Source organism: Zootoca vivipara, chromosome 4 (genome assembly GCF_965207765.1).
Source record: "Zootoca vivipara chromosome 4, rZooViv2.hap1.1, whole genome shotgun sequence".
In the NCBI taxonomy this organism is placed as follows: domain Eukaryota; kingdom Metazoa; phylum Chordata; class Lepidosauria; order Squamata; family Lacertidae; genus Zootoca; species Zootoca vivipara.
This window is the reverse complement of record NC_142587.1, coordinates 35,355,376-35,381,416: the sequence shown is the minus strand read 5'-3', so window position 1 is coordinate 35,381,416 and position 26,041 is coordinate 35,355,376. Positions and strand designations below refer to the sequence as shown.

Sequence of the window (26,041 nt, the reverse complement as noted above, 5' to 3'; positions counted from 1 at the left end):
GGACAGCAGCATGTTGCCCACCCCTAGTGTATGTGAACACTTCAGGAAGTCTTGGCTGAGAAGGAGCCTATTAGACTCAATTTGTGGCTCCGGTAAGCATAGAGTATAGAGATGGTGAACATTCAATCCTTCAGAATTCTAGAATAGGAGCTGATCAATCCTACATTTAGAAGGCTCTGTCCGTATCCGGCATGTCATCCAGTCCTAAAAATACGACAGGCAGGACAGAGTTTAAATTCTGGGTATAGCCAGTCTCTGAGATTATCCTCACAGTCTCTACCCTTGTAAGAGACTGCCTGCTGCTCTCAAGGATGTTCTTCTCCAATGCAATTTCCTCAGCATTTGGATGAAATGATTAACCTCCTTATTCTGGCCCTGCCCTATTCCTCCGGGCTGTTGGCCACCTCTCATTCATGCCAGTCTGGTTCCAATGTCTGAATATGAGGTTTGGAAACTAGCCTCGAGGAGAATTTTAAGAGTGCTCATGTCAGGCTTGTGACTGCTAAAGGACAGAATTCCGTGATAAAAGAAGAATCTTATGAAAATACTAAATTACTCTTAGGGAAAAGGAGAAGAATCCATGATGGAGAAGCCAAATGAAATCCCATGCACCTACTGAACTTCAAGGCTATATGGAATGTCTTAGATCTGATTTACAGTTGTAATGTACAACAACACTGTGGTATCAAGAGAGAGAAGAGTGAACATTTATTATATAAATAAATCAACAAATGCTCATTTAATCAGATACATGGAGCAGCCTCAGATTTTATATCTTCCCCAACCTTGTTTGAAATAAAACTGCAACAGTCCCTGTCTATTGCTTTTGCTGGGTGATGCTGATGGAAGTTGTCCAAAGTACATTGAGAGCACCAGCTTGGGAAAGGCAGATTTTCATTAATAACAAGGGATTCATACTCCTTTGAGGTCCTGGGAATTTTAATGTCTTAAACAACTTTGCCAAAGTAGATGGGCGTATAGTCAAAGCAATGGCATCAGCTGGCTTGCATAATTCTACAATAATGCAGAATATTGTAATCTGTCTAGACAATTAATGTTCACATGCTTCCATTAAAGGAGATGCATCATTAATTCAAGACACCAGTGGACATGTTTTGCTGGTGCACCACTTTGATTCAAAATGCAAAAGAAACAAAACCAACAAAAACCTGTTAGCAGAAAACACCAAATACATTAATCCAAATATGTTTATTTGCAGTGCAAATTAGTCCTGGGTTGAAAAACTGGAGACTCAACCTCTGCCTTCCACAAGCAAAGAATCATTTGTTGTGTTGCCCAAATAAAATGTGAATTTGATATTCATCAAAGCACATTTTAATTAAAAGTCCTGTTAATATCCTGATACTACAAACGAAGCTTCTAAAAGAATGTTTCAGTAGACAGTATGAAGCCCAATTAACATAGACACTATTAATTACCTGTAAACTACAGCAATAATTACATATATACATTAGGAAAGCGATTGTGGCTGTTTTATATTACGGAAAATATCCAAGGAAGAAATCGTTGTCAGATTTTAAACCAATCTTTAATTAAACAAATGTTAAACTACATAAGGCATACATATTTCAACTTGCGAATTGCAAAGAGCTCAAACAAAACTGTGGGTAGAAAGAATTTCAAAACAACAACACCAATAACAACACATTTAATTTCTTAGTCACTTGTTACAAAATTTTAAGAGCATGAAGTATAATAGATATAAGGAGCATTTAAAGGTTAAGGAGCAGAAATGTAAATCTCTATCATCATCATCATCATCATCATCATCATCATCATCATTTTCACGTGTACAATGACTGCTAAAACAGACCTCTCCTGCAGATATTGCTCAACAACTCCCATCAATCCCAGCAAGCATAGCTAATGACTAGGAATGTTGGGAGTTGAAGTTCAGCAATATTTGCATCTGGTCAAAGGTTTCCCACACCTGAAATATAACTTAAAATGGGGGGGAGAGGGGGGGAGAGAGGGAGAGAGAGAGAGAGGAGAGAGAGAGAGAGAGAGAGAGAGAGAGAGAGAGAGAGAGAGAGAGAGAGAGAGAGAGAGAGACTTACAAGGAAAGCCACAATAAAACTGTAGCAATTAATTTGAGTCTGCCATCTAAGAAACACAATGTATGTTTAAGAATGTAAAATTGTTCTATTACCTAGGACTTGCCCGGATATTTAAACTAGGGATTTGGCACCCCCTCTGCCCACCCACCCCCAACCCCCAGATGGCAGCATTGCTTTGTTGAAAATAAGTTTGAAAGCAGTGGTCCTTGTTGGTTGTGACTAACTTAAAGCCCCTTAAGTTTAGAATAAACACACTGGGTTGAATCCAATCATGACTGACAAGACCCATTGCTTTCCATGGATCTGCGCTGGGCATGTATGGATCCAACCCATTTAAGATCACAACCCTATACATGCCTGCTCAGATGTAAGTCCTCTTGAACTCAGTGTGGCTTTCTCTGCAGATAAGTACAGGTGTGCCCCCCCTCCTTACACACAATTGACTTGAGCTGGAGAGCCTCCATGGAGCCCAAAGAGGACATCAGTGAGGGTGAAGGGAGCCCCAAAGAGACTAGAGGCACAGTGGGGCTTTACTTAGGCTGCTCAGACTCTCTGCCTAACAGAAGCCCCCACTTTCCTGTGCATCCTCCAGCCTCCTGCCAGCCTCAGAGCTTCAATTCTAGTTGTGGATATTAACGGATGCAGTATTTTTGTTATGGATTGAAGACAGAACAGCAGCTAGGGGGTTTAAAGTATGTTTAGAGTGTCCTCCCCACATTACGCAGTTTTACTTATGCACGCAGGGGTCTGGAACATAACCCCCGTGTAACTTGGGGGATGCCTGTATATGCAGGACTGCCGCCTAAATGAACTCCATGCTCCCGAGCTATAGAACACTCGAGAAAAAATGAATTCATAGGCTTATTATCTTATTTATGAATAATAAAATGACTGAATATGTTTAACTAAGCAAACTATTAACTAAATAAAAATGAAAACATAATAGGATTAGGAAAATAAACCCAAGAATTAAAGTATTAAGGTCTTTAAGATAATAAATAAGTTCCATAAGTAAAGAATCAGAAGAAAGGCCAAATAGGTATTACAAAGCCTGAAAGAAATAAGCCATAATAAAACATATTAAAAACAGAACAAAAGAAAATCAATTCTATCTAGAAATGAACAATATCTTTATGGTATTAAGATTTACATATTTCTTTGGAAGATTCAAGAGCGAAAATGCATTGCTTCACTTCTCTCATTAAGAAGTTTGACAGAGTCAACAGAGAGTTTCATCAGTTCTTTATGACACAAATAGGCCTTTACGTATACTGAAACGATAGTTCAGAAATAGCAAGGAAAAAATTGGCTATGGTGCCACTGTGAATGAATGTATGTTTGAGAGAGGGATTAATTGGAAGTCAGCCACAGGCAGCAGAATATCGGAGGGAGGGGGATGGCATTCTCATTGAAAATTTGGGGGGCGCTTGGCTCCTCAACTCCCCCCCCCATGGTACCTGTTTTGATTAGTGTCATACTGGATACATCCTAGAGCTGTTGTTGCTGCTGGTTTTACTACAACAACAACAACAACAACAACAACAACAACAACAACAACAACAACAACAACAACAACATAAAAAAGGTTAAACAATTTTTGTTGTGAAACACCCTGGGATCTACGGGTAAGGGGGTGGCATACAAATTTGATTAATAATAATAATAATAAAACCAAATAATGTAGTCCCATTCTGAAAACACCTACATGCATTATTATGTCATTTTTGTGACTAAGATCTCGATTACATCATGGGAGTCACTCTCCTTGAAATGACAAAATGTTGGTTCCACTCTTCCCTAAAGGTTATAAAATACACTGTGCTCCCTTTTAGAACTCCTTTCTCTGTTTTGATGAAAGATATATGAAAGTATTTTTGGCATTTTTGCATGTGTACTAAAACATCCTCTATTTTTTTTAAATCTATTTATCTCTTCCTCTTCTGCTCTATTAACACATTTTATGGACAATTTCTCAATAGTTACTTATCTTGCTTTGACATGTAAGAGAGAGAACAGTCCGAATTCCAAAACCATGCACATAATGTAATAGTGTTAAGTCTGTTTTTATTTCCAGTTCATGACCAGAAAGCCTTGGGTAGGTCACATTACACATTAACTTTGTTATATAACATACGTCGTCAAGGAACATTACATATTTCACAACTTAAGGCTTGTGACACAGCATATCTTAAGAAAGCACATTACAACCTACTAGCTTTCACTCTGAGGAAAATCAATCTCCAGGTAAAAATTACACATTTCTTGAATATAACTTTTCTCCCCCCACCCCTTTTTGAGCATACAATGGTATAAATGCTGGAAAGAAATCAGTGTCTCACAGCAGGCAAAGGCTGTTCTTAGGAATCCCACTGCTTTTTCCATATACTGTACCTCTACCATCAGACTAAAAAGTTATGAAAGGGTTTTCTGCCTTTAGTAACACAAAACACACGGCAAACCCAAGACTGTTTTGTATTGGAATTTTCTCCGATTGCCTTATTTTGCTCTAGAACAACCGACTTGAGCATGCATTATTCTACACATGAATGGGCTGTTAGAATCTCTTTTTATTTGGGAAAGTTACTTTGATGATCAATGCTTTTTATGATGTGACGTTTTGAAGGGAACATGGGAATTATTTCCCCTTTGACACATGTTACCATTAGAAAACCTTTGAAATAATAATTCTTTATTTGTTGTCCTTCACTATAAGGTCCCAGGGCAAGCCACAGCAACTTAAAAAGTAAATTACAATAAAATAAAATAAAATCCACTCAGATTCTAACTGCCAAAACTGAGTTTCACCACAAAATTAACGTAAAATGAAATTTTACAGGAAATAAAGTTATCATGTTCAAAGTTTAAATTGTTTCTTTAAAACATTAGTATTTTGCCTTGCCACAAATGGTACCCAAGACAGCAACAGAAACCCACCCCACCCCCCAATATTTTAACGGTATCAGAAACAACAGCAACTTAAACCAATCCATCTATCTATTCACCACCCTCTTCTAAAGATCTTTCGTGCTGGACAGCACTGAGGCTGGGAATCCAGGCCCTTGTGATGATCTGGCTCAGGGGTGGGCGATTGATGCCCCCCTTGTGCCAACTCCCAGCTGTGTCATGCCCACCCGGCCAATCTATGCTGGTGGGGGGCACGGCCAGGAGGGCTTCCCTCTCTCACCTCCTTGCCAAATCTCCCAAGCAACCCACCCTCTTTTTAAGCTTTGGTATGACACGCCCTTGCTATGGGAAAATGTCGGCTGCCTTATTGGTGGGGCCAGGTAGGAATTTTTCCAACTGGCCGAATTGCCATCGGCCATTTGGTTTTTGCCTACCTAGCAAAACCATTTGGTTTTTGCCTACCTAGCAATCGCCACAACTTTGTAAGGTTAGGCATTGGGTAAGCCTTTGTTTAAGGGAGGAGAGGTTGTAGCCTCTGCCTGCCCCTCCTCGATAAGCATATCCTCTCAAAGGGATCCAAGAGTTTGAATCCTGTCCATGGACTAGGGCAGGCATCCCCAAACTGCGGCCCTCCAGATGTTTTGGCCTACAACTCCCATGATCCCTAGCTAACAGGACCAGTGGTCGGGGCAGATGGGAATTGTAGTCCAAAACTTCTGGAGGGCCGAAGTTTGGGGATGCCTGGGCTAGGGCCATGCCACAACCCCAACAGGAACCCCTCGGGGTGCCCCTCTTTGATGTAAGTCAGTAACGGTCAAACTTGGCTCTCCAGCTGTTTTGGGACTACAATTCCCATCATCCCTGACCACTGGTCCTGTTAGCTAGGGATGATGTGAGCTGTAGTCCCTAAACAGCTGGAGGACCAAGTTTGGCCATCACTGATGTAAGTCATAGGGCTCCCCCTTCTGGTCGTTTACCCGTAGTTCTATTCCCTGCAGACAGGCAGGAGTCAAGATATAGCCTGGCTTCACCCAATGAAACCACTCACATCTGTAACCAATAAAGTTGTGGCCTGTTTTAGCCCATTAACCTAAATATGTACATCTGTGTGTCAGTCAATGGGGAACTGTGCAGCACAGGACCTTGGCATGCAACCTTATCTTATTGTTGGATGGGGAGAAAGGAGGTGCCCTTGGTACATCTCTAGGAAGGAACTTCCATCCAGACACTGAGAAGGCTGTATTCCTCATCACTATCCCCCTCACTTTTGATGTCAGGTGAATATATTTTCAAGGCCTCCAGTGACAACTTTAACACACCAGTAGATTTATATGGTGATTCTTCAAGCACTTGGCCCACTCCGCTTAGGGAAAGCATCAATTTAAATGTGCCTGGAAACAAATTTATACCCAATTCAGACTATTGCAATGTGTTCAAAGCCATGATTCCTCTCTGTTCTACCCTGGCTGCCACATTCTGGACCAGGTGTGGGGAAATAGAAGCTTTGAAGGCAGACTCACAGAAAGCATGTTATTCTTTTCTAACCTAGAGTTACTAAGGCATGGGTGACTATTTTATTTTCCCAGAAGAGGACACAGCTGGTGAATCAACAAAAGCTGATTAAAATCACACCTCGTCACGGATGCCACCTGAACAACATGGAGCAGGGTCCAGAAGCATTCCCAAACTACAAAACCCAACCCGTAAAGGGAAGAGCAAAACCAATCCAGAAGGGAAAACAAAAATCCAGAACTATTGAACTACTTACCACCAACGCCTCTGTCTTGTTTGGGTTATTCTTCAGTTTATTTTCTCACCCAGTTCATTACTGACTCCAAATACCTGCTCAGAATGTCAGCTGCTATGCCTGGAATAGATGAAAGATTAACAGAGCATGGTGTTATTAGCATACTGATGACACTTCAGTATCCCACACACTTTCCCCAAGCAGTTTCATATAGATGCTAAATAGCTTTGGAGACAAGATGGGAAATTGTGGCATTCCCTATATCAATCGCCAAGGGGTATAGGAGAAGTTTCTGAGAAGATAATTTGGAATCTTCCCAACAGATGGAACTACTGGAATGTACTCATAGGGTTGCCAGACTCAATAGTGGACAGAACTTCTGTGCCTTTAATTGCCCTGCTCTCTTTTGAGTCTGGAAACCTTAAAGAGAAACCAGCAGACCCTTAGCTTGGAAATTAAACAAAGGGTCTGCTGGTTTCTCTTTAAGGTTTCCAGACTCAAAAGAGAGCAGGGCAATTAAAGGCACAGACGTCCTGTCCACTATTGAGTCTGGCCACCCTATGTACTCAGTGCTTTTTTCTAGACATTTTTCTATGGGTTTTTATTATTATTAATGTCCAATTTAAAATAATAAACAAAACAAAAATCTAGAGATACTATTTATTATCCCAAACCTGATTTTTCACAAGCTGAAGTCTTTTGCTATAATTACTATTATTTAATTTTAGACAACTGTCCATAAATAAAATTATCTAGGTGGCCTACAAAAGGATGAGGTTGGTTTCATGGAACCTGTTCCCAAACTGTATCTGATCTGATCTGATCTAGGATTTGCAAGTTACCTGTAGGATTAGAACTTAGTGAAAGCAGGAAAAAATAGTTTGTAAACATAAAAGCAGTGATGAATTGCATCATACATTTTTGCTTTGTAGGCATCTTATGCTTGTCTATCAAGAGTGAATAAAAAAGAGATTTCCATAGGGCTTATTCCCAGACAATTAAGAATAAGAATAAAGCTGTAATCAAAAACAAAATGCATTGTTTGCACAAATTCTATAAGCCATATTTTTTATACCAGTGGTATTTTTTATACTTTGGTTAGAAATGATAGTGAAGGCTGGTGCTTCTACAGACCGATGGAAGTGGTTTTTCCCCTTGCTAAGCATTAGGACCACAAGTCCAAAAAGGAAGCTTACTCTCAGTGGCCTATACCTGCCTCAGTTTAGTTGAGTCCTCTCTTTGAATTCTCACAATACTCCTTGTTCCCTTGTCAGCTTAATTTTTGCTCAGACTTTGATTCCAAGGTTCTGGACAGGTTCTGATCATAGCTGTCAAGTTTTCCCTTTTCTCGCGAGGAAGCCTATTCAGCACAAGGGAATTTTCCTTTAAAAAAGGGAGAACTTGACAGCTATGGTTTTGATGCACATGGCTTTTTCACTCATGGAACTGGTGTTATGGAATGAATTCCCTGCTGAAATATGGGAGATCCCATCTGTATTTGTAGTCAAACATTTTGAAGATGTATCTGTTTACACATGCATTTTGTGATCTCACAACCCAGGTCTCCGGTTTTAATTACAGTGTTATTTTAATGAGTCTACATTATGCAGGACTTAGGATGCAACTACTGAGAAGGCCCTCAGAACTGGATTTCAGTGTCTGGGCTAAATGATGGGGGTGGAGACACTCCTTCGAGTATACAAGGCCAAAGCCGTTTAGGGCTTTAAAGGTCAGCACCAACACTTTGAATTGTGTTCAGAAGCGTACTGGGAGCCAATATAGATCATTTAGGACCAGTGTTATATGGTCCTGGCAGCAGCTGAACTCTTCCTGGAACAATTCAAAACAAACCATCAGCATGACAATTTGGTCATCATGTTGGGCAGGAGACAGTGTGTTCCTGCACTGCCACAGCCAATGGTGGAAGACAATATGACAATATGAAACATAGATTGCTGCTTCTGGCAGATATATATAGATATAGATATAGATATAGATATAGATATAGATATAGATATAGATATAGATACACACACACACACACACACACACACACACACATACATCCATACATACACACACACACATATATACGCACACTCAAACATTATCTTCACATACATTAATAAACAAATGCAATAAATAAATAAAAAATAAGACATTTACATACCATATTAAATCCATATTTTGGGATTCCTCCGATCCCTTGATTCCCTCCCTTCCCTTCCCTGGTTCTTTTGTGTTATTTTATGTTATACATGTCTATAATTTTCTTATTTTTAAATATTTCCAAATTCAAACATTGTACTTAATATTACAAGTGTTTTTAAAAACCCTGCTATTGTGTTAACTTCTTTACAATGCTTTTGTAAATATGCAATAAACATTTTCCATTCTATTTTATATTTGCTGTCGTCTTGATTTCTTAGTCTTCCAGTTAATTTGGCCATCTCAGCATGTTCCATTAATTTACGTTGCCAATCTTCCATAGTTGGGACTTGTTCTTCTTTCCATTGCTGGGCTATCAATGTCCATGCGGCTGTTGTTGCATACATAAATAAACCTTTATATTCTTTTGGTATATCTGTTCCAATTATACCTATTAAAAATGCTACTGTTTTTTTTAACAAAGGTTATTTTAAACTTTTTTTTTTCAATTTGTTATAAATCATTCCTGAAAAGCTTTTTATGACCTTACATTGCCACCACATATGGTAAAATGTAACTTCTACCTCTTTACACTTCCAACACTTATTATCTTTTGTTTCATACATTTTTGATAGTTTAGCTGGCGTTAAATACCATCTATACATCATTTTCGTATAGTTCTCCTTAAGTGCCATGAATCTCATTTCTCCATAATCTGTCAACTATATATTGTGTCTCACATCTTTTGTCCACTTTATCATTACACATTTGACCTCTTCATCCTTTGTCTCCCATTCGAACAGTATATTATACATTTTTGATAATAATTTATAATCACTTTCTATTATTTCTCTCTGAAATTTTGAGATTTCATATGCAAATCCTTTATTTTTATCATTTTTAAATGTTTCATATAATTGAAAATATTGTAACCAATCTGTTATCTCTTCTTTTATTTCATTATATTATTTTTATTTTTTATTTATTATCCATTTCCATTAACAGCTCTCTATATGTTCCCCAGTTGGGTTTCATATTTACTTTTTTCAATGCTATTGCTTCCAGTGTCAAAAGCCACCATGGTGTTTTTTGGTTCTAGAAGATATATTTTTCCCAAAGTTCGCCTTATTATATGATTTTGGAAGCTTCTGTGTACCTCGGCCTTCTGATAGCACAGATATGCATGCCATCCAAATCTATTGTCATGCCCTTCTAAATCTAGTAAATCTACATTCTTCAATATTATCCAATCCCGTATCCAGCACAGACAAGAGGCTTCATAGTATAGTTTTATATCTGGTATCGAGAAGCCTCCTCTTTCTTTAAGATCCATTAATAGCTTATATTTTATTCTTGGCTTCTTGCCTCTCCAGATAAATCTTGAAATGTCTCTCTGCCAATCCTTAAAACAATTCATGTTACTTATCACCAGGATTGATTGAAATAAAAATAACATTTTCGGCAATACATTCATCTTAATCTGGCAGATGTATTCCAACCACCTTTTTTCTGGTAAACAGTTTTTGAATTGTGACAAAATCCTGAAAAAAATATTTTTAACCAAAGTCAACCTCTGGACAAAACACTTGTGCATTGTAAATTATAGGTGATGCCTCTTCTCAAACTACTTTTCTCTAAAAAAACAATGTCTGCCTCCCACCAAGATTTTACTGCTGCTGCTGTTGACAGATGATATGCATCAGTAACAATTTCTGACAAGGAAATATCTTTAACGACTGTATGAGAGACATAGATTTGATGTGTAAAACATTCTCCAGCATGGAGAGACAGTAACTGGAAAAGCATGATGCTTTTGTTGGTTATATAGCTTTTGAAGGAATAGGATGTCTGCCAGAAAACGTCTGGTAACACTGATAGAAGAGCTGTTTAGGTTTGAAATTTCCTTTTCAAAATATCTCATTTTCCTACTTTCTAAGCAGTTCACAATATAAGAAAGGATTGTCATAATACAGGAAGTTGGCCTCGGGATGTTGGTCTTCCTACTTCATTAGAACATATATCAATATTAATGTTGAACATCTTGCTATTTAATTCATCTTTTTAAAAATTACATTAACCTAATTTGTTTCTGCTCCAGACAAGGGCAAAGTTGTTAGGCTAAAATGTTCCATTGAAAACTATTATGTTAGAATGTGAAAGAAAGCTGTCAAATATAGTTGTTAAACACAACACTAATTTGTTACAGCTTCTGGTAAGGACTGGTTTAAATGGCATGTCTAACATTTATGAAATAATTATACAACAAATCATTATTGTAGCAGCTCTGGGTATGAGAGAGATAACTACATCATGATATTGATGATAAATTCATCAATCATATTTGATGCTTATACAAATTATTTTATATTTCACATTATGTGCTTGGTTAACTGTGATCACTTTTAACAAGAGGCAATATTCAATTAATAATCTTAATGACCAAGGTAGTTAGCCATCAGCATTTGCAACATCAGCAGATCCTGTGTCGTGCACAATGGCAAATTGTTGAACTATGAGCATTTGGTATAGAGAATGTCCAGCTTGTGCTGGAAGTCATTTGGCTTCCTTAAAGAGCTTTGCATCTGCGCCAAAGAGGAAACTACCACTTGATATGCCATAATTCTAAGCTTGTTCACATATTACACTGAACACACAAACTGCCTCTACACACCCAAAGACCTGTGTTGGCCCATCAGTACATACAGAAGTTATTGAAAGTTTGTCCACCTTTGGCTCCTCAACATGCACTCAGTTCTCACCTTTGGCTTTCAGCATGTGACAGCGGCCACACCATGGGGATGGCTTTAACTGGATAGCCAATGGGTCTCAAACCCTCGGTGAGTTAAGAACTTCCTCTGCATGTGAAGACAGTAGAAGACTAACAGTGCGTTCAACAGTTAAGAAGGCAGTTGATGCATGTGCTGTAAAGGGAAATGGGGGGCAGGTGGGGCTTGTAAAACTGGGAAGGGAACCCAGGAAAACTAAAACTCTGATTCTAAACCTCCATTGCCTTGTGCCTATAGCCTTACAGTACGCGAGAAAGGCTTTGGGAGTAAACCCAAGGAAAAAATTGTACCCACTACCTTGTGGAACATACTTGGAAGAAGAAAAAGCAAAAGAGTAAACGCTACACAATCGGGACGCGGGTGGCGCTGTGGTCTAAACCACGGAGCCTAGGGCTTTCTGATCAGAAGGCCGGCAGTTCGAATCCCCACAACGGGGTGAGCTCCCATTGTTTGGTCCCAGCTCCTGCCCACCTAGCAATTTGAAAGCACGCCAGTGCAAGTAGATAAATAGGTACCGCTCCGGCAGGAAGGTAAACGCTGTTTCCATGCGTTGCTCTGGTTCGCCAAAAGCAGCTTAGTCATGCTGGCCACATGACCCAGAAGCTGTCTGCAGACAAACACCGGCTCCCTCGGCCTATAGAGCGAGATGAGTGTGCAACCCGAGTCATCCATGACTGGACCTAATGGTCAGAGGTCCCTTTACCTTTACCTTAAACCCTACACAAGAGCGGAGTCCCTAAGATGGTTGGGTGGTGTCTTGTATGCCTCCTTCTGGCAACTCCTTCACCCAACCTGGTGCCAAATGTATTGCTCTGCTTTCCTTTGGACCACATCAGTGAGGCCAGAAAAGGGTAGTGTCATCTGGGCAGTCCAGGAGCTCCATACAAAATGCCCTGCAGCAAAAGGAACATGGGAGGCAGCAGTTATGAGTTATGGATCTCTGCAGCCATGGTGGGTGCTGTGATTCCCCAGTGGTTTGTCTTTGCCCCTAGAGGCACGCTCCATTGACTTTTGAGACAGATGGATGCCAACATGTATTCTGTGTTCTCATTTTGTATTTTTGTGTTGTGATCATCATCATCATCAAAATCATCATCTTATAGAGGACCTCTTCCAAAATAAGTCTGTATTTCTGCTCCATTAAATAGTGTAAGAAGACATTGTTCCCCTATGTCACCTTTACTGTGTCATCTTCATTGTCTTTAGTATCTGTTAGACAGATGCACGTTCAGCGCATGTCATACTGCAGAGATAGCTCCCAGCATCCCTGATCATTGAGTATGCTGGTCAAGTTGAGTCCAACCACTAGAGAGCACCATGTTGGGTACCCACATCCTATTGTGATGAAACCACAACTATGGGAATTTCTAGGGAATGTCTCTCTAGTAGGGTCTACCAAGTTTAGTATCTTAGAATCTTTAGAAGGCTTATTCAGACTGTAATTTTAACTAGGTGGACAAGATGGTTGGACAGTGTTCTCGAAGCTACGAACATGAGTTTGACCAAACTGCGGGAGGCAGTGCAAGACAGGAGTGCCTGGCGTGCTATGGTCCATGGGGTCACGAAGAGTCGGACACGACTAAACGACTAAACAACAACAACAATGGCCTCATTGGGCATAGTAGGACACACATAATATTGTACGGCAAGACATTTTTTATTTAGCTAAATTCATAGGCATGGAAGATTATGTTATTCCTGGTGATGTTTTTCCTCTCCTTGTCCTCTGATTTAATTATCTGCCTTGGTTATTTTGATTTTATTAGAAGCGTTTTTTGGAGGTTTTTTTTTTAAAAAAAAGGAAAATCTTCAATTTCTTCCAAAACTGCCTGGTTGGTGGGTTTTTTGGCAATTAAAAGGTGGTATCTAAATGCCAAGTAGGATTTCAATCCTCTTACTGCAGGAAAATGCCACTCAACACAGTGGGACTTACTTCCAAGTAAACATGCATAGGATCGGGTTGCACATTACATATTGAAAGCTGATGACATAAAATCTAAATACTTAAAAACAAGATACTTCTAAAGCGTTGCACATATGGGGCAAAATATAAATGAGTTTCCAGATGTGACCTGCCAATAGAGAATAAATACAAGATTATATTTCTGTAGCTCATGTCCATCTATCTCACTGAGCACACAACAGGTAAAGGGGTATGGCTCATTAGCTATAGCTCATTAGATGTTATTCTACTTCTCTCCCTACACCGAATGTTCCCACAACTGTTATTGAAACAGGTCATGCCTCATTATATCCTAAGGAAAAGTTTTCTGTATTTGTGCCATGCTATCATGTTGTAGCCATCGCTCTGATAAAAGCTAGATGACATATTCAGGATTGCTTGGACATAAAAGAATTTTCTAGCGATAACCTCCAGGTCAGGGGCTCATTTGCTGGGCAGCTGCATTTACTTCACCTGAGGGCTGTTTTCTGTGAAAGCAACAAATACTAAACATGCTTTCAGTGGTGCCATCAAGAGAAGACTTGGGTAGAAGATGCTCTGGGTCTCACTCAGCAGAATGAGGAGGGCCCTAAAACAAAGCATTTTGAAAAACAAAAAAGGAATATACATTACCACTTAGAGACTCCCCTATCCTACTCCCTGCCCAGTAAGACTATTAAGTCTAGAATCTGAAATGACAGAACAGCACACGGCACACTTTGAAGCTCCAATGATGTAGTTATCTTACCTCTTCTGTGAAAACAGCCCCACACAGCCAACCTGAACTAGTGGAAACCAATTTACGGTAATCCCTCCTTCTCTCTGTGTGACAAGCCATGCCCCTGCTCAAAGCAATGACTGGCATTCTTTCAGAGGACAACAAACACATTTTAAAACATTTCCCTCTGAAAGAGGGAAGCAAGAAGAATACAGTGGTTAAAGTCCACAGTCCAACTTGACTGTTCCATAAATGAAGCTAGTAAAGGTAAAGGTACCCCTGACTATTAGGTCCAGTCGCAGACGACTCTGGGGTTGTGCGCTCATCTCGCTCTACAGACCGAGGGAGCCAGCGTTTGTCCACAGACAGCTTCTCTGTCATGTGGCCAGCATGACTAAGCCGTTTCTGGCAAACCAGAGCAGCGCACGGAAACGCCGCTTACCTTCCCGCCAGAGAAGGTACCTATTTATCTACTTGCACTTGACGTGCTTACGAACTGCTAGGTGGGCAGGAGCTGGGACCGAACAACGGGAGCTCACCCTGTCACAGGAATTCGAAAATGAAGCTAGTAGTTACCTATAAATGTTACTACTATGCAACAGCAGGCACTCGTGACTTTGGTTTCCTGGCGGCAGCAATGGCTCATAAATATGTCCCTTGTTCTCTGGATCAAAGCCAAGATATGAAACATATAATTATTATGTAGCAAACACTCAATAAGATATTTTGGTGAGGGAGAGGGTGCTACATTATAACCTTTTATATTCCATCTCTATTTAACAGAATGATGCAGAAGGGAGTTATTTCCCCCCCAAGCAATTTTATAAAGAAGACACCTTCCAAAAGGCCCAACTACATGCAGAGAATTCATTCACATGCATTTAATTTTCTACCTGCATCATTTTCAGCCAGTCCTTTGCCACATTCATGCCATACATTTAAAGCACCATGATGCCACATAAAATCTTGATAGAAATAAATCTGGGAGCTGTTGTTTGTCAAGGATGCTGAGAGTTGTTAGGAGATCCTAAAAGACCTGCAATTCCCAGAGTGGTTTAACCATCAATCCCTCTTCATGGTGAATTCTGGGACTTGTAGCTCTGGGAGGTCTCCTAACAACACTCATCACTCCTAACTAACTAGAGTCCCATATAATTATTTGGGGGCAGCTATGGCTAAATGGTATCATGGTGCTTTAAATGCACTCATGAGTTTCGCTCATTTTCTTATCACAATGTAATCACAATGATCACAGGAACCAGGGGTTGCCAGTGAGGTGCCTGCAGGCACTCAAATACCCACAGAAGTCTTCCCTGCTTCTTGCAGGGTCCCTCTCCCACCACTAAAATCAGACTTGAAACAAATATTCCATTGTAGGCAGAATAGGTTGCAGTGTGGGGTGCGGTGTTCATCATGGCAGTTTCGTCAGTATGCAATGGTGCCCCAAGGACCCCAAAAGCTGGCAACTGCTGCCCAATCCATCACACAATGTGCCTCTCAAAATAAAAGACCACCGTTCTGTAAAGATAGATGTGGTGTTGGTGTGTGTGTGTGTGTGTACAAATCCAAGGTTTAAGTTCCTCATCAGCTCTAAAACTCACTGGGTACCTTACAGTTCATTCAGAATTACAAGTAAGTAGCCGTGTTGGTCTGAAGAAGTGTGCATGCACACGAAAGCTCATACCAATGACAAACTTAGTTGGTCTCTAAGGTGCTGCTGGAAGGAATTTTTTTATTTAGTTCATTCAGAAGGGAGCATCACAGAAGAGACTTACTGATGAGGTTTTTTTAAGGACTGCAGCCTTAGAGTTCATTTCATAATCTTTCAACCTAAGTATCTTAGTATTTAGCTGTTGTGTAGATAAATGAAAAACGCCTTTATAAATGCCTTGAGTTATTCCGGGCCAAAGATGGGATTCAAAGGATAGTGAGATGATGAAATGAAGCGTCTTGGGGGAGGGGGGGGAGAGAAGCTGTTAGCTGTGCGTGTGAAATTAGGCAACTTTATTTTTTTAGCAGATTGCACGTTTGCTCCTAAGGACACATCTCTGTGTTCAACTCAGTTCCTGAGAAGTGTACTGCACTTCTAAGGACTGTAACCTTAGAAGTCTTATATCGTTAATTTCTGATATGCAAAATTGAAATCCTAAGCTTGCTCACCTGGGTTTTACTGCTATGCTGACATGTATAGGATTGCACTGTTAGGTAGCAACTCTGCACCCAAAGAAAAGCACATAGTTCAAACCACATTAGCTCTCCTGGTTAGGGGGCTCCACCTGCCCACACTTAAACAGCCGCGGCTCTCACCCTTTGCATAATAATGCTTGAGGCGTGCAATACGCACTAGTGCCTTGTGTGTCGATGACGAAGCCCCCCTCCCCCCTCCTCCAGCGCAGCATTTATTCATTTATTTATGTATCCCCTCCCCCGCAGGATCGCCTCCCAAAGGCGCGTTTGCAGCAGCGGCCGCCGAATGCTAATCGTTCCATCCTGTGCGCACGCGCGCAGCGAAACCGCACGCCCTTCCAGCTCCTCCCCATCTTGAAATTGGTCACCGCGACGCTTAGAAAGCTCCTCGTCTCGGAAAAAGCAGAGCCTCCGGGCAGCTCAGGCAAGCACACACGCATGCGCAGCAAGCCAGCAAACCACCCCTCCCTCCCCACAATCTGCGGGACGCGTGTGGAACCGCCAGAGGCGCACGCGCACTTCAGAGCCTCTCCAGCCGCCCATCTCCACCCCCCCATCGCCGCAGCGCTCCGCCCCCTTTGCCTCCCTCCGCGAGCCTGGCGCTCCCTTTACCGCTGTCTCTCTGCTGTTGGCGGGGGTCGCTGTTGCAGCGCTATGGCTTCGCCCGCTCGCCCTGTTCCGACGTCGCCTCAGCCCGTCACTCACCTCATCTTTGACATGGACGGTCTCCTCCTGGGTGTGTAGCGCGCCGCCCTCTGCTCCCCCCCCCTCACTCTTGCTGCCTGGTAGTAATAGTAACTGGGACTTAAGTAGTGCGCGCTGCCTCTCGCCGCCGCGGGGCTTGTGGAGAGCTCGGGCGCGTGGCTTTCGGGCTGCCCTCGGGTGACGGAGCAAAAGTGCAAAGAAGGGCGGCGACATTCCTCCTCATGTGGTGCTTCACTCCCCCAACCCGCACCCACTTCCCATTTCATAGGCGCTGGTCTGAAAATGCAAATGAGTAGTAGTGTGTGGACATGTTCATTCCCCCGCCGCCGCCGCCCCCCCGCGCGCCCAATTCCAGGAATTTTAATGCATTTGCCCAGGCTGTCGTCGTCGTCCCCCCCCCACCGCATTTATTTAGGGGCTGTTGCAAATGGTCTTGTACGCGCGCCTCTCTAGAGCGTGACTTCCGCAAACAGGAAATTAAAAGGAAGGGCAGGTTTTGGAGAACGGTGCACACGCTTACAGGGGTGGTGTGCGGATGGGGATCGCGATAACCCGGTTGGGTCACTTGGGGTGCTTCTTGCATGGTTTTCTGTTTTTTGGACGGGATTCGGTCACGTAGCGGCAAACGCAGCTTGCACGATTGAACTCGAATGAAAGGGAGCTGCTCTCTCTCTTTCCTGCTCCCCGCCTCCCCTCCAAATCGATCTTTTTATAGCAAAGAAAGGCGATGGGGATGGGTGGGGAGGTAGCACTGGGTAGCAGTGATTCATGATGCAGTGCTCTCTCAGCTCCCCGCGAACACACAGAATGGAGGCTCAACAAAGAGCTGATTTAACGCAAGTTTGAAGAGAGGTTTGACAAATTAATAATAAATGCACGATACACTGGGACTGTAAAGGTGCCATTTAATACTTGTTCTGCATTTATAAGAATTTGGTCTTTTAGTGTTGGCTCTCACACTTTGGAACTCACCGCCTATTGACATCAGGCAGCTGCCTTCACTGCACCTGATAAAACATTATTGCTTATATAAGCCCACCCATAAGTGTAAATTGTTGACAAGTGTTTTAATTTGTTTTTAGCTTATTGTTGATTTTATTATCTTTTGAATGTTTTAAACTGTTTTATTGATAATTTTATTCCCTTTGTTTTGAACTTTTTTTACAATCTAGCAGCATCTAAATTTTATGAAATAAAATAATAAATAAATGGGTCATCTGGAGGCGACTTTAGACTTTAAATATGGTAGTTTTAGTTCTGCTGAAATGAACAGGACTTTTGATAGCAATTACGTGTCTAGAATTGCAATTCTAAACGGATGCTGTAATCCTATACTGTATTCACTTGTTCACATAAGGTTGTGAAGTAGGCAGCAATGGCAGCATGGTTCCTAGTATTTGTTTATAGAGTTGTAAACAGAAGGATAGTCTTGCATTTGTTTGGTGTTGATCATAATGAGAGCGTTTGCTTGAAAAATTTGCAGTTGCGATTAAATGGCCTTCAGGATTGCAATGCTAACCAAGGCATTGGTTCGCATTGGGAATAGAATATCAGTGTAATTGTTTGCTGGATGGCACTCTTGTAGTAAGTACGCTGTGCCCATAGAATATAGTGAAAACAAGTTTATCCCCATATATACTTAACATAGAAATATTAGCAAAGCTATTTGTAGAAGATAGAAATTTTTGTATGGCCGATACTTGTCAGTATGGTATTAACATGTTATTTATTTAGGTAATTTATTGACCCGCTCTGCCTTAAAATCTCAAAGTGGGGAAGCAGCAGTATTGCAACAAAGGAGTATTTCTTGTACTTGATCATTCATAATTACTACAATATTTTTACACATTGCATCTGGTTTGAAGGCTGCAGCGCATGGTGTTCAGATATGGCTTAAAATTCTCTAAAGTGGTAAATTATAGGGCTACTTCTTGAAGTCCTTTGAAAGACCAGCTGCATTTGGAGCAGGTTTCCCCCTTTGTACATGCTACAATGTATGTTTTGTGCTTGAGGATATCTCAAGTGCAAATAAAAAGCTTTGGGTAAATCCATGTTGGGTGTATAATTGCTAGTGATTTGTGAGTAGGCTACCATTGAAAGACACACATAAATTAATTGAATTGTAATGGGAAACAGTTTTATTATTTGAATTAATAGGCAAGGTATTAATTACACAAGATTTGCCCAAACAATTTACGCCACTGATGGAACTCTTGCCCCTGTGGCCTAGCTGTCCCACCAAAAATGGCCTCTAGGGGCTGGCACAGAGCTGAGCTGCTCATGTTGACAAGTCTGCTAACATTCTGTGAGGATATGACAGCCACCCAAGCAATGCCATCTGTCTGACATTTTCCCCACTATCAAAGCAACAACAGGTCAGCTAGCTGTCCTAACTTCTTCTACATGCCACAAGTGATATTTCCTGCCTTTTACCAGCACATCTGCCAAGTTGTGATGAATTATTAGGCAACTAAGTACAACAGAGCCCTCCTTTGCCCTGAGAAAGGTGAAAAATGTGATGTGATGTGTCCAGTGCTAATTAGCTGGTTGATTTATTTATTTTTAATAAAACCATTCCAGGTCCCAAATGATGAGCCATTTTCATTGCCAGAGATACAAACTCAAGGTGGGTGCAAAACCTAAGACAGTAGAAGCAAACAAACAACTTGAAATCTCCCCTTCCTCCTCAGATTTTAATAGCAAAAAGGAGAGTGCCTGTTATTGCCAGACTCTTGCTATAATATAATAGTACTCAGTTACAGTTGTTCAAAAAGTATAGTACTGTATCACCTAAGAATGCCCACAAAATTGACAGCATTGGACCTCAAATATTGCCCCCTCCCCTGCAAAAGTCTTAAAGATAAATGTATAATGCCCAAGCCATTTAGATTCCAGGGGAGAGGCTTCTTCTCAACCCCAGTATCTCACAGATGTCACAAGAAAAGTGTCAGTCTATCTGACATTGAATAAATTACTCCAAAAGCGTACAGTGCCATGCCAAAATCCTAAACAGGCCCACTTGTTTCATCTTTTGCTGCTGGTTAAAGATCCAGAAATCTCCCCAAAGAAAATTTCCTCTTACTTGTGAGATCTGCTTTCCATAATTTTTGATCATCACTCATCCGCTTGACCCAACATTTTACTTTCAGAGAGGACAAAGGCAACACAGTGTCAAGTCTTTATATCCCTAAGTGTCCTTGGCTGTCTGATCTGCTATCTCATTGCTAGCAATTGCTACGTGAGTTAGAATTTAACAGAAGCAGACTCAAAGACCCATTAACTGTAATTCTGAACTCGGCAACCATATTTCCTTTCCCAGATTGCACTTGCATCCCATACTTCTATTCTTAATCGCCAGCAACCAAGAAAAAGTGTGACTGAAGCCCAGTGCCCTCCTGGGTCTCACATCCTTAGATTACTAAAAAAGCCAACTTTTTCTTTGAAAGGTAATATTGTGTTTCAGAATCTCTCCACCTCCAAAAAAGTAACAAATTCTATTTCATAACCACCACCCTCACCGTTGCTATTGAAACTCAATTGGCTGTATATGTTAAACACCATTCATCCCACCAGGAAAAAAAATATTCTTTATGGTTATTCTTGGACCCTACTGGTCTACAATGACTTTTGTCCTCTCAACTCACAACTCAAATCAAAAGCACCCCTTCCCACCAAAAAAGCAAACAACCAGGCATTTAAAGAACAATCTGATTTTGCACCACATTATTTCACACCTATACCACAGTCTTTGTATGAATAGCATTAAGTTTCCACAATAAGGACCCTGAGGCAGATACATGTGCCTGACAGCAGTACTCCTTAATAGATATAATAAATGCACACTAGAACATCAATAGTGTTTTCCTATCCACCGTCATGTACTACCTGAAAAGCTCTTCATTGGATTCAGTAACACTTTACATCTATTTATTGAATACAAAATATGCTGCTTCCAAGTGTGTGTGTGTGTATGAGACTTAGAAATTTGTAACTGGAGACTATATGTACACTGTATCTGTTTTCCAAAAAAGATTCAATGTAATCCCCTCAGGTAATCCCCTCAGGTACGGTAATCTCCCTAGAATGTAATCTCCCTAGAAAGCACCATTCCCACAGTTTTGCACAGATAAAATCCCACAACCCTCCCAATTTCTCCTAACTTACTTAAATCTTCAATTTAATTTCCTCTTGGTCACCTTATCCATCCTGCTATGAACACATTCCTGCTGAGTGTGCATGCAGATATTTGTGCATTCTAACAGCCACCAGCACCTCAGTTTTCTCTACATTCACTATATGCAGTTTCTTATCCTCAGCAATCAAAGCCAAAATACTGGATAACATTCAGTTTCCTATCTGCCTGTAAAGCAACACAATTGGTGTATCTATAAAGAGGTTTCCACAAACTTGCCTCCAGCTATATTGTTTAGCCTTCTTGAGAACACTTTTAACTATAGCTGTTTGTCATTGGTATTCCATTAAAACATCCCCTCCAACATATGCCTGACCTTTTAGACGGCTGCTTTGTGCTCCCTACTGCATTAATCTGTCCGCCATGGAATTGTATTCTCGTTACTTCTCCTATTCAGGAGTAGCCTGAGAAGCTGCTTCTAGTACCAACTTTTTCAGAAATCTTCTCAGGACCCTGAAACTCAACTCATGACCCCAGTGCCCAGTGATTTATGCCTAAATGGTTATGAACCAGCCCTCTTAAAAATCCACATAGAAACCATATCTACACCAATCCTGAATCCCAAACTTCCATAGGATTATTACTTGGCAATGATCATTATTCATATTGGTTTCCTCCATAACTTCCCAAACACACTGAGCCATAATAAGCCTTGACACTTTCCTACTCATTCAGTGTATGAATTAACACAGGCTTCCTCAACCTCGGCCCTCCAGATGTTTTGAGACTACAATTCCCATCATCTCTGACCACTGGTCCTTCTAGCTGGGGATCATGGGAGTTGTAGGCCAAAAACATCTGGAGGGCCAAGGTTGAGGAAGCCTGAATTAACACATAGGTTAGGTTGAAATAGAGTTATTTCTTTCTTTTGTTTGGGTGGTTCTTTATGTTTGAGGAACTAATTCACTAGTTTTTCCATTTTTATTTACCAAAAATACATTATTATCATAATTAAACCAATATTTATGATGGGGAAATGAGTGTGTTCATAACTGGGTTTAGAATGTACCACGTTATTCCAAATACACCGACACAAATATATACCTAAGCAGGTATTGAATAACATATGGATTATTTCAGCCTCTGCTTTGAGCTCTTTGACAACTTCAACCAAGTATTTATTTGTAAGTAGGAGTTGATGTTTCTGCAAAATGCAGCGCAACCTGGACACTGCCAGTGTTGTGAAAACTTGTTTTATCCAGTTGTTCGGATGTTATAGAGAGCTGGTTTCTAGAGAATTTTGTATAGTTGCAAGTGTTGCAGCATATTCAATAAAGAATGTACATTTAACGAAAATATTTGCATACATTAATTAAACAATATGCCCAATGGTTAAGAACAACAACAACCCCATTGTTTAAATCCACTGTTGAAGAGAGTGCTATATTGTCAGAGAATGAGATATGCTTTTCACAGATGTTTCCCTTGTGGTTGTGGGAGTGCAATTCAGATAAATTAGTTATTTAATTTCCTAATATCACTTAATCTTTCTTACTGAATTTATACAGATCCAGTGCTCTCTCAACTATGATGCTGATTGAAAAGTCCATGTTTTCCATCTTCTCAGTAGCCGGTGTTTGCCTCCCTTTCCCCTCTCTTCAAGCTCAGTCTGCTAGGGGTTCCATAACTGCTTCGCAATTGGTTGCTCTCTGTATTTAAGCTAGCATCTCTCTTTTTCATTCAGATTGATGTCTGATCTTTCCATACTTTTGGACTTGTTTTCCAGCTGCTCTATGTTTACATGGACTTCTTTTCATTATAGGGTTTTCTTCCTGAACATCCTGGATAAATATTACAGTTCTTATTCTTTGGACACAGGAGAAAAATGTTGCGACCACATTCAAATCAGGAAAAGCCAGATCTCCTTCCCTCCCTCCCTCCCTCCCTCAAATGAGGCAGACTACTCCTATGATATCTGATTCCACCCTTCTCATTGTAAGCAATTAGAAGGATTAAATGATAAAAATCCTTAAACTTTTAGAGGTAAGAAAACATGCTACATCAGCTTCCCACTTTTTGTAAGATTATTAGTGTTTTATTATTAGTGGAAACCTGAATAGTTCTATAATTGCAGAACAAGTCTATCTGAATTCTAATATGCTGTTTTAAAATTCTGTTCAAAGTCTAATTTCTATAATGCATATGCAACAAGATTTAGCTAGGCAGCTTAAAAGCAGAGCACACTTTACTGTGTAGCACAGCGCCAGGGGAGTAGGAATAACTGAATTAAAATTTTGATGTACTGCTGAATAATTTTAAAGAAGAAAAGCTGATCTTTATGTATGTGTGGGCAGGGGAGAAGGGGCGGAAGAAGAAAGGCAAACATTTCAATTCTTAGTAAATACTGGTAGCATAGGTGGTAAGTTACATTTACAAGAGCAGCCCCCCAACCGAGGAAAAAATGGTTAGGCTGCACTACAATTAAATTTAACAGCATATCTGTATGTTCCCTTTTATTCTGTGGGCTTGCTGGATAAAATGGAATCCCAAGTAAGTGCTGAAGCTTTCCAAGGCTTGCAGCAACATATTTTTGTATAGCACTTGGGTTTTATGGAATCTCTGGCTAATCTAGACATTTGAATGGGTCTGTGAAACTGACATTGAAGATTTGGATAGAAAGTAGTATGATGAAATTAGCGCTTGGTGTATGTGTCTGGGTGTACAGACAAACATAATGATGCACAGCAACTGCTCTTCTTCAAAACCCTTAAGTGAATGGAACTCTAAATTTAATTTTTTTTAATGTTATGAAATATGCTGTTGTTCAACCCCATGACAATTTGGAGGGAATAGTTCTGTCAGTGGTGTCAAGTGTCTAGTGGTGAGTAAGTACTAATTATATTAGTTTAGCTATAAACCTCAACAAAATCGGAAGCAAAATAAATAAACCGGAGTTGAGTCTCAAATTTAGGTCTTAATTTCCTGGCTGTCAGTGTAAATTAAGACACACACAAAGTAATACAGTATAATGAAACTATCAAAACATCAAAAACATGCAAAGTTCTTCCTGCAACTAAACTCCGGCAAGTATTTTTCACGGGGACCTTTGTAAAGTGGACACTGAATAATATAATATAATGGATAAAATCTTCTGTGCCAGTTTTACAAAAGGCACAACGATGCTGTTCCAAGGGTAATTTTGTATAGTGGCAATCCAAAAAGCAGAGGACATCACATTAAATGTTGGTTCTGTGAACACCTTTTTACGCAGAGCTAGAGTAATCAGAACCAGTTTTCTGCTGTTCCCAGTTAATGCATGCATACAAACTAGAGAATGTTGATGAATGAATAATGAGAAAACCTATTTAGTACAGGGATAGACAACATGGTGCCCCCCAGATGTTGGAATTCCAGTTCCTGTCAGCATAAACAGTGGTCAGGGATGATGGGAGTTGGACTTCAGCAACATTGGCTACCCTAAGACTCACTTAGAGTTCTTCAAAGTATTTAGTGCTTATGTGAACTAGAGACACTGTGGGGAGATGTTACATATTTATTAGTAGTCAAAACAAAAATTAAAAAAATCATTCCAGTAGCACCTTAGAGACCAACTAAGTTTGTCATAGGTATGAGCTTTTGTGTGCATGCACACTTCTTCAGATACACTGAAACAGAAGTCACCAGACCCTTATGAATAGGGTCTGGTGACTTCTGTTCCAGTGTATCTGAAGAAGTGTGCATGCACATGAAAGCTCATACCTATGACAAACTTAGTTGGTCTCTAAGGTGCTACTGGAATGATTTTTTTTATTTTTGTTTTGACTACGTCAGACCAACACGGCTACCTACCTGTAACCATTTTTTAGTGGTTTTACTGTCTGGCAGTGGTGACTGAAAATTGTTTTGAATGGAGCTATATGCCCTGCCAATGTGCAGAGACCTACCTGTAAAGTGACAGTCTCTGGCAGCATCAATGGTAAATCATTGTTGGAGCCCTGATGAGGACAGGTGGGACCATTTGCTTTTAATGTATATTTAAACAATACAAAAGAAAGGTAATTTTGTGAACATGTTACTTTAGGAATACAGCAGGACCCCAAAAGTTTCAGGTAATTTCTGACTAATTCATACTGTGAATATACTTATTAAAACCAAAGTTAGTCATGGCTCACTTATCCACTGATTTTAGTAGGTCGAGTGAGTATAACTTAGTTGGCTAATCTCTTATGAAGTTGATAAACGGATCGTAGCTGGAGTAATAGAGCACCTGACCAAGTTCTTCTAGTTTCCTGCTTAGAACTACTTATTCTTAATTGATGTGTCTTTAATGAGACTCAGAAGCTCCCTGAGTTCCTTACCTTCTCAAGTTAAAGAAGACCATACCTATTTCCAAGTCCTCTGCATGTTCTGATGGACATTGCAGAATAGAGGAGTTAGCTTTAAACAATCAGCTGGTCAACCAAGCCAACATTTCTGTGCTCCTAGGGTGGAGTTGAAATTCTGGACATTAAGAGCTGCTTTGCTTATTGAACTATTGTATCTTTCAGTGAAAAGTGTAAGTGCTCTATGGTTAAGCTTAGAGCTCAGCCTCGCGTTCATGCTATTAACTCACGTTTGTTGCTATAGCTAATACAAAAAGAACCAGAATGGAAAAAAAATTACAGCCGTCTTGTTTACAGAAATAGCTCTCTCCT

General features: G+C 40.4%; 2 protein-coding genes across 7 annotated transcripts in view; one reads left to right on the top strand and one right to left on the bottom strand.

The window, feature by feature from the left end:
* STS (steroid sulfatase) overlaps positions 1-26,041 on the bottom strand; it is a 213,594-nt gene that overhangs the window by 78,102 nt on the left and 109,451 nt on the right. For 2 of the 6 annotated variants that reach the window (XM_035116354.3, XM_035116353.3), the window contains exons 1-2: positions 17,216-17,344; positions 6,751-6,849 (exon numbers count right to left, since the gene is read on the bottom strand). The exons of 1 other annotated variant lie outside the window; for it this stretch is intronic. The gene's annotated coding sequence lies outside the window, so the exon portion shown is untranslated. Of the gene's footprint in view, positions 1-164; positions 205-6,750; positions 6,850-11,636; positions 14,669-17,215; positions 17,345-26,041 lie in introns of those variants that run through there. 3 more of the 6 variants (XM_088667706.1, XM_088667705.1, XM_088667704.1) reach the window with 3 other exon arrangements.
* Positions 17,135-26,041, top strand: part of PUDP (pseudouridine 5'-phosphatase) — a 63,678-nt gene continuing 54,771 nt past the window's right edge. The window contains exon 1 of the mRNA XM_035116360.3: positions 17,135-17,246. Coding sequence (XP_034972251.2) covers positions 17,165-17,246 — 82 coding nt within the window. The 5' untranslated portion in view covers positions 17,135-17,164. The remainder of the gene's footprint in view (positions 17,247-26,041) is intronic.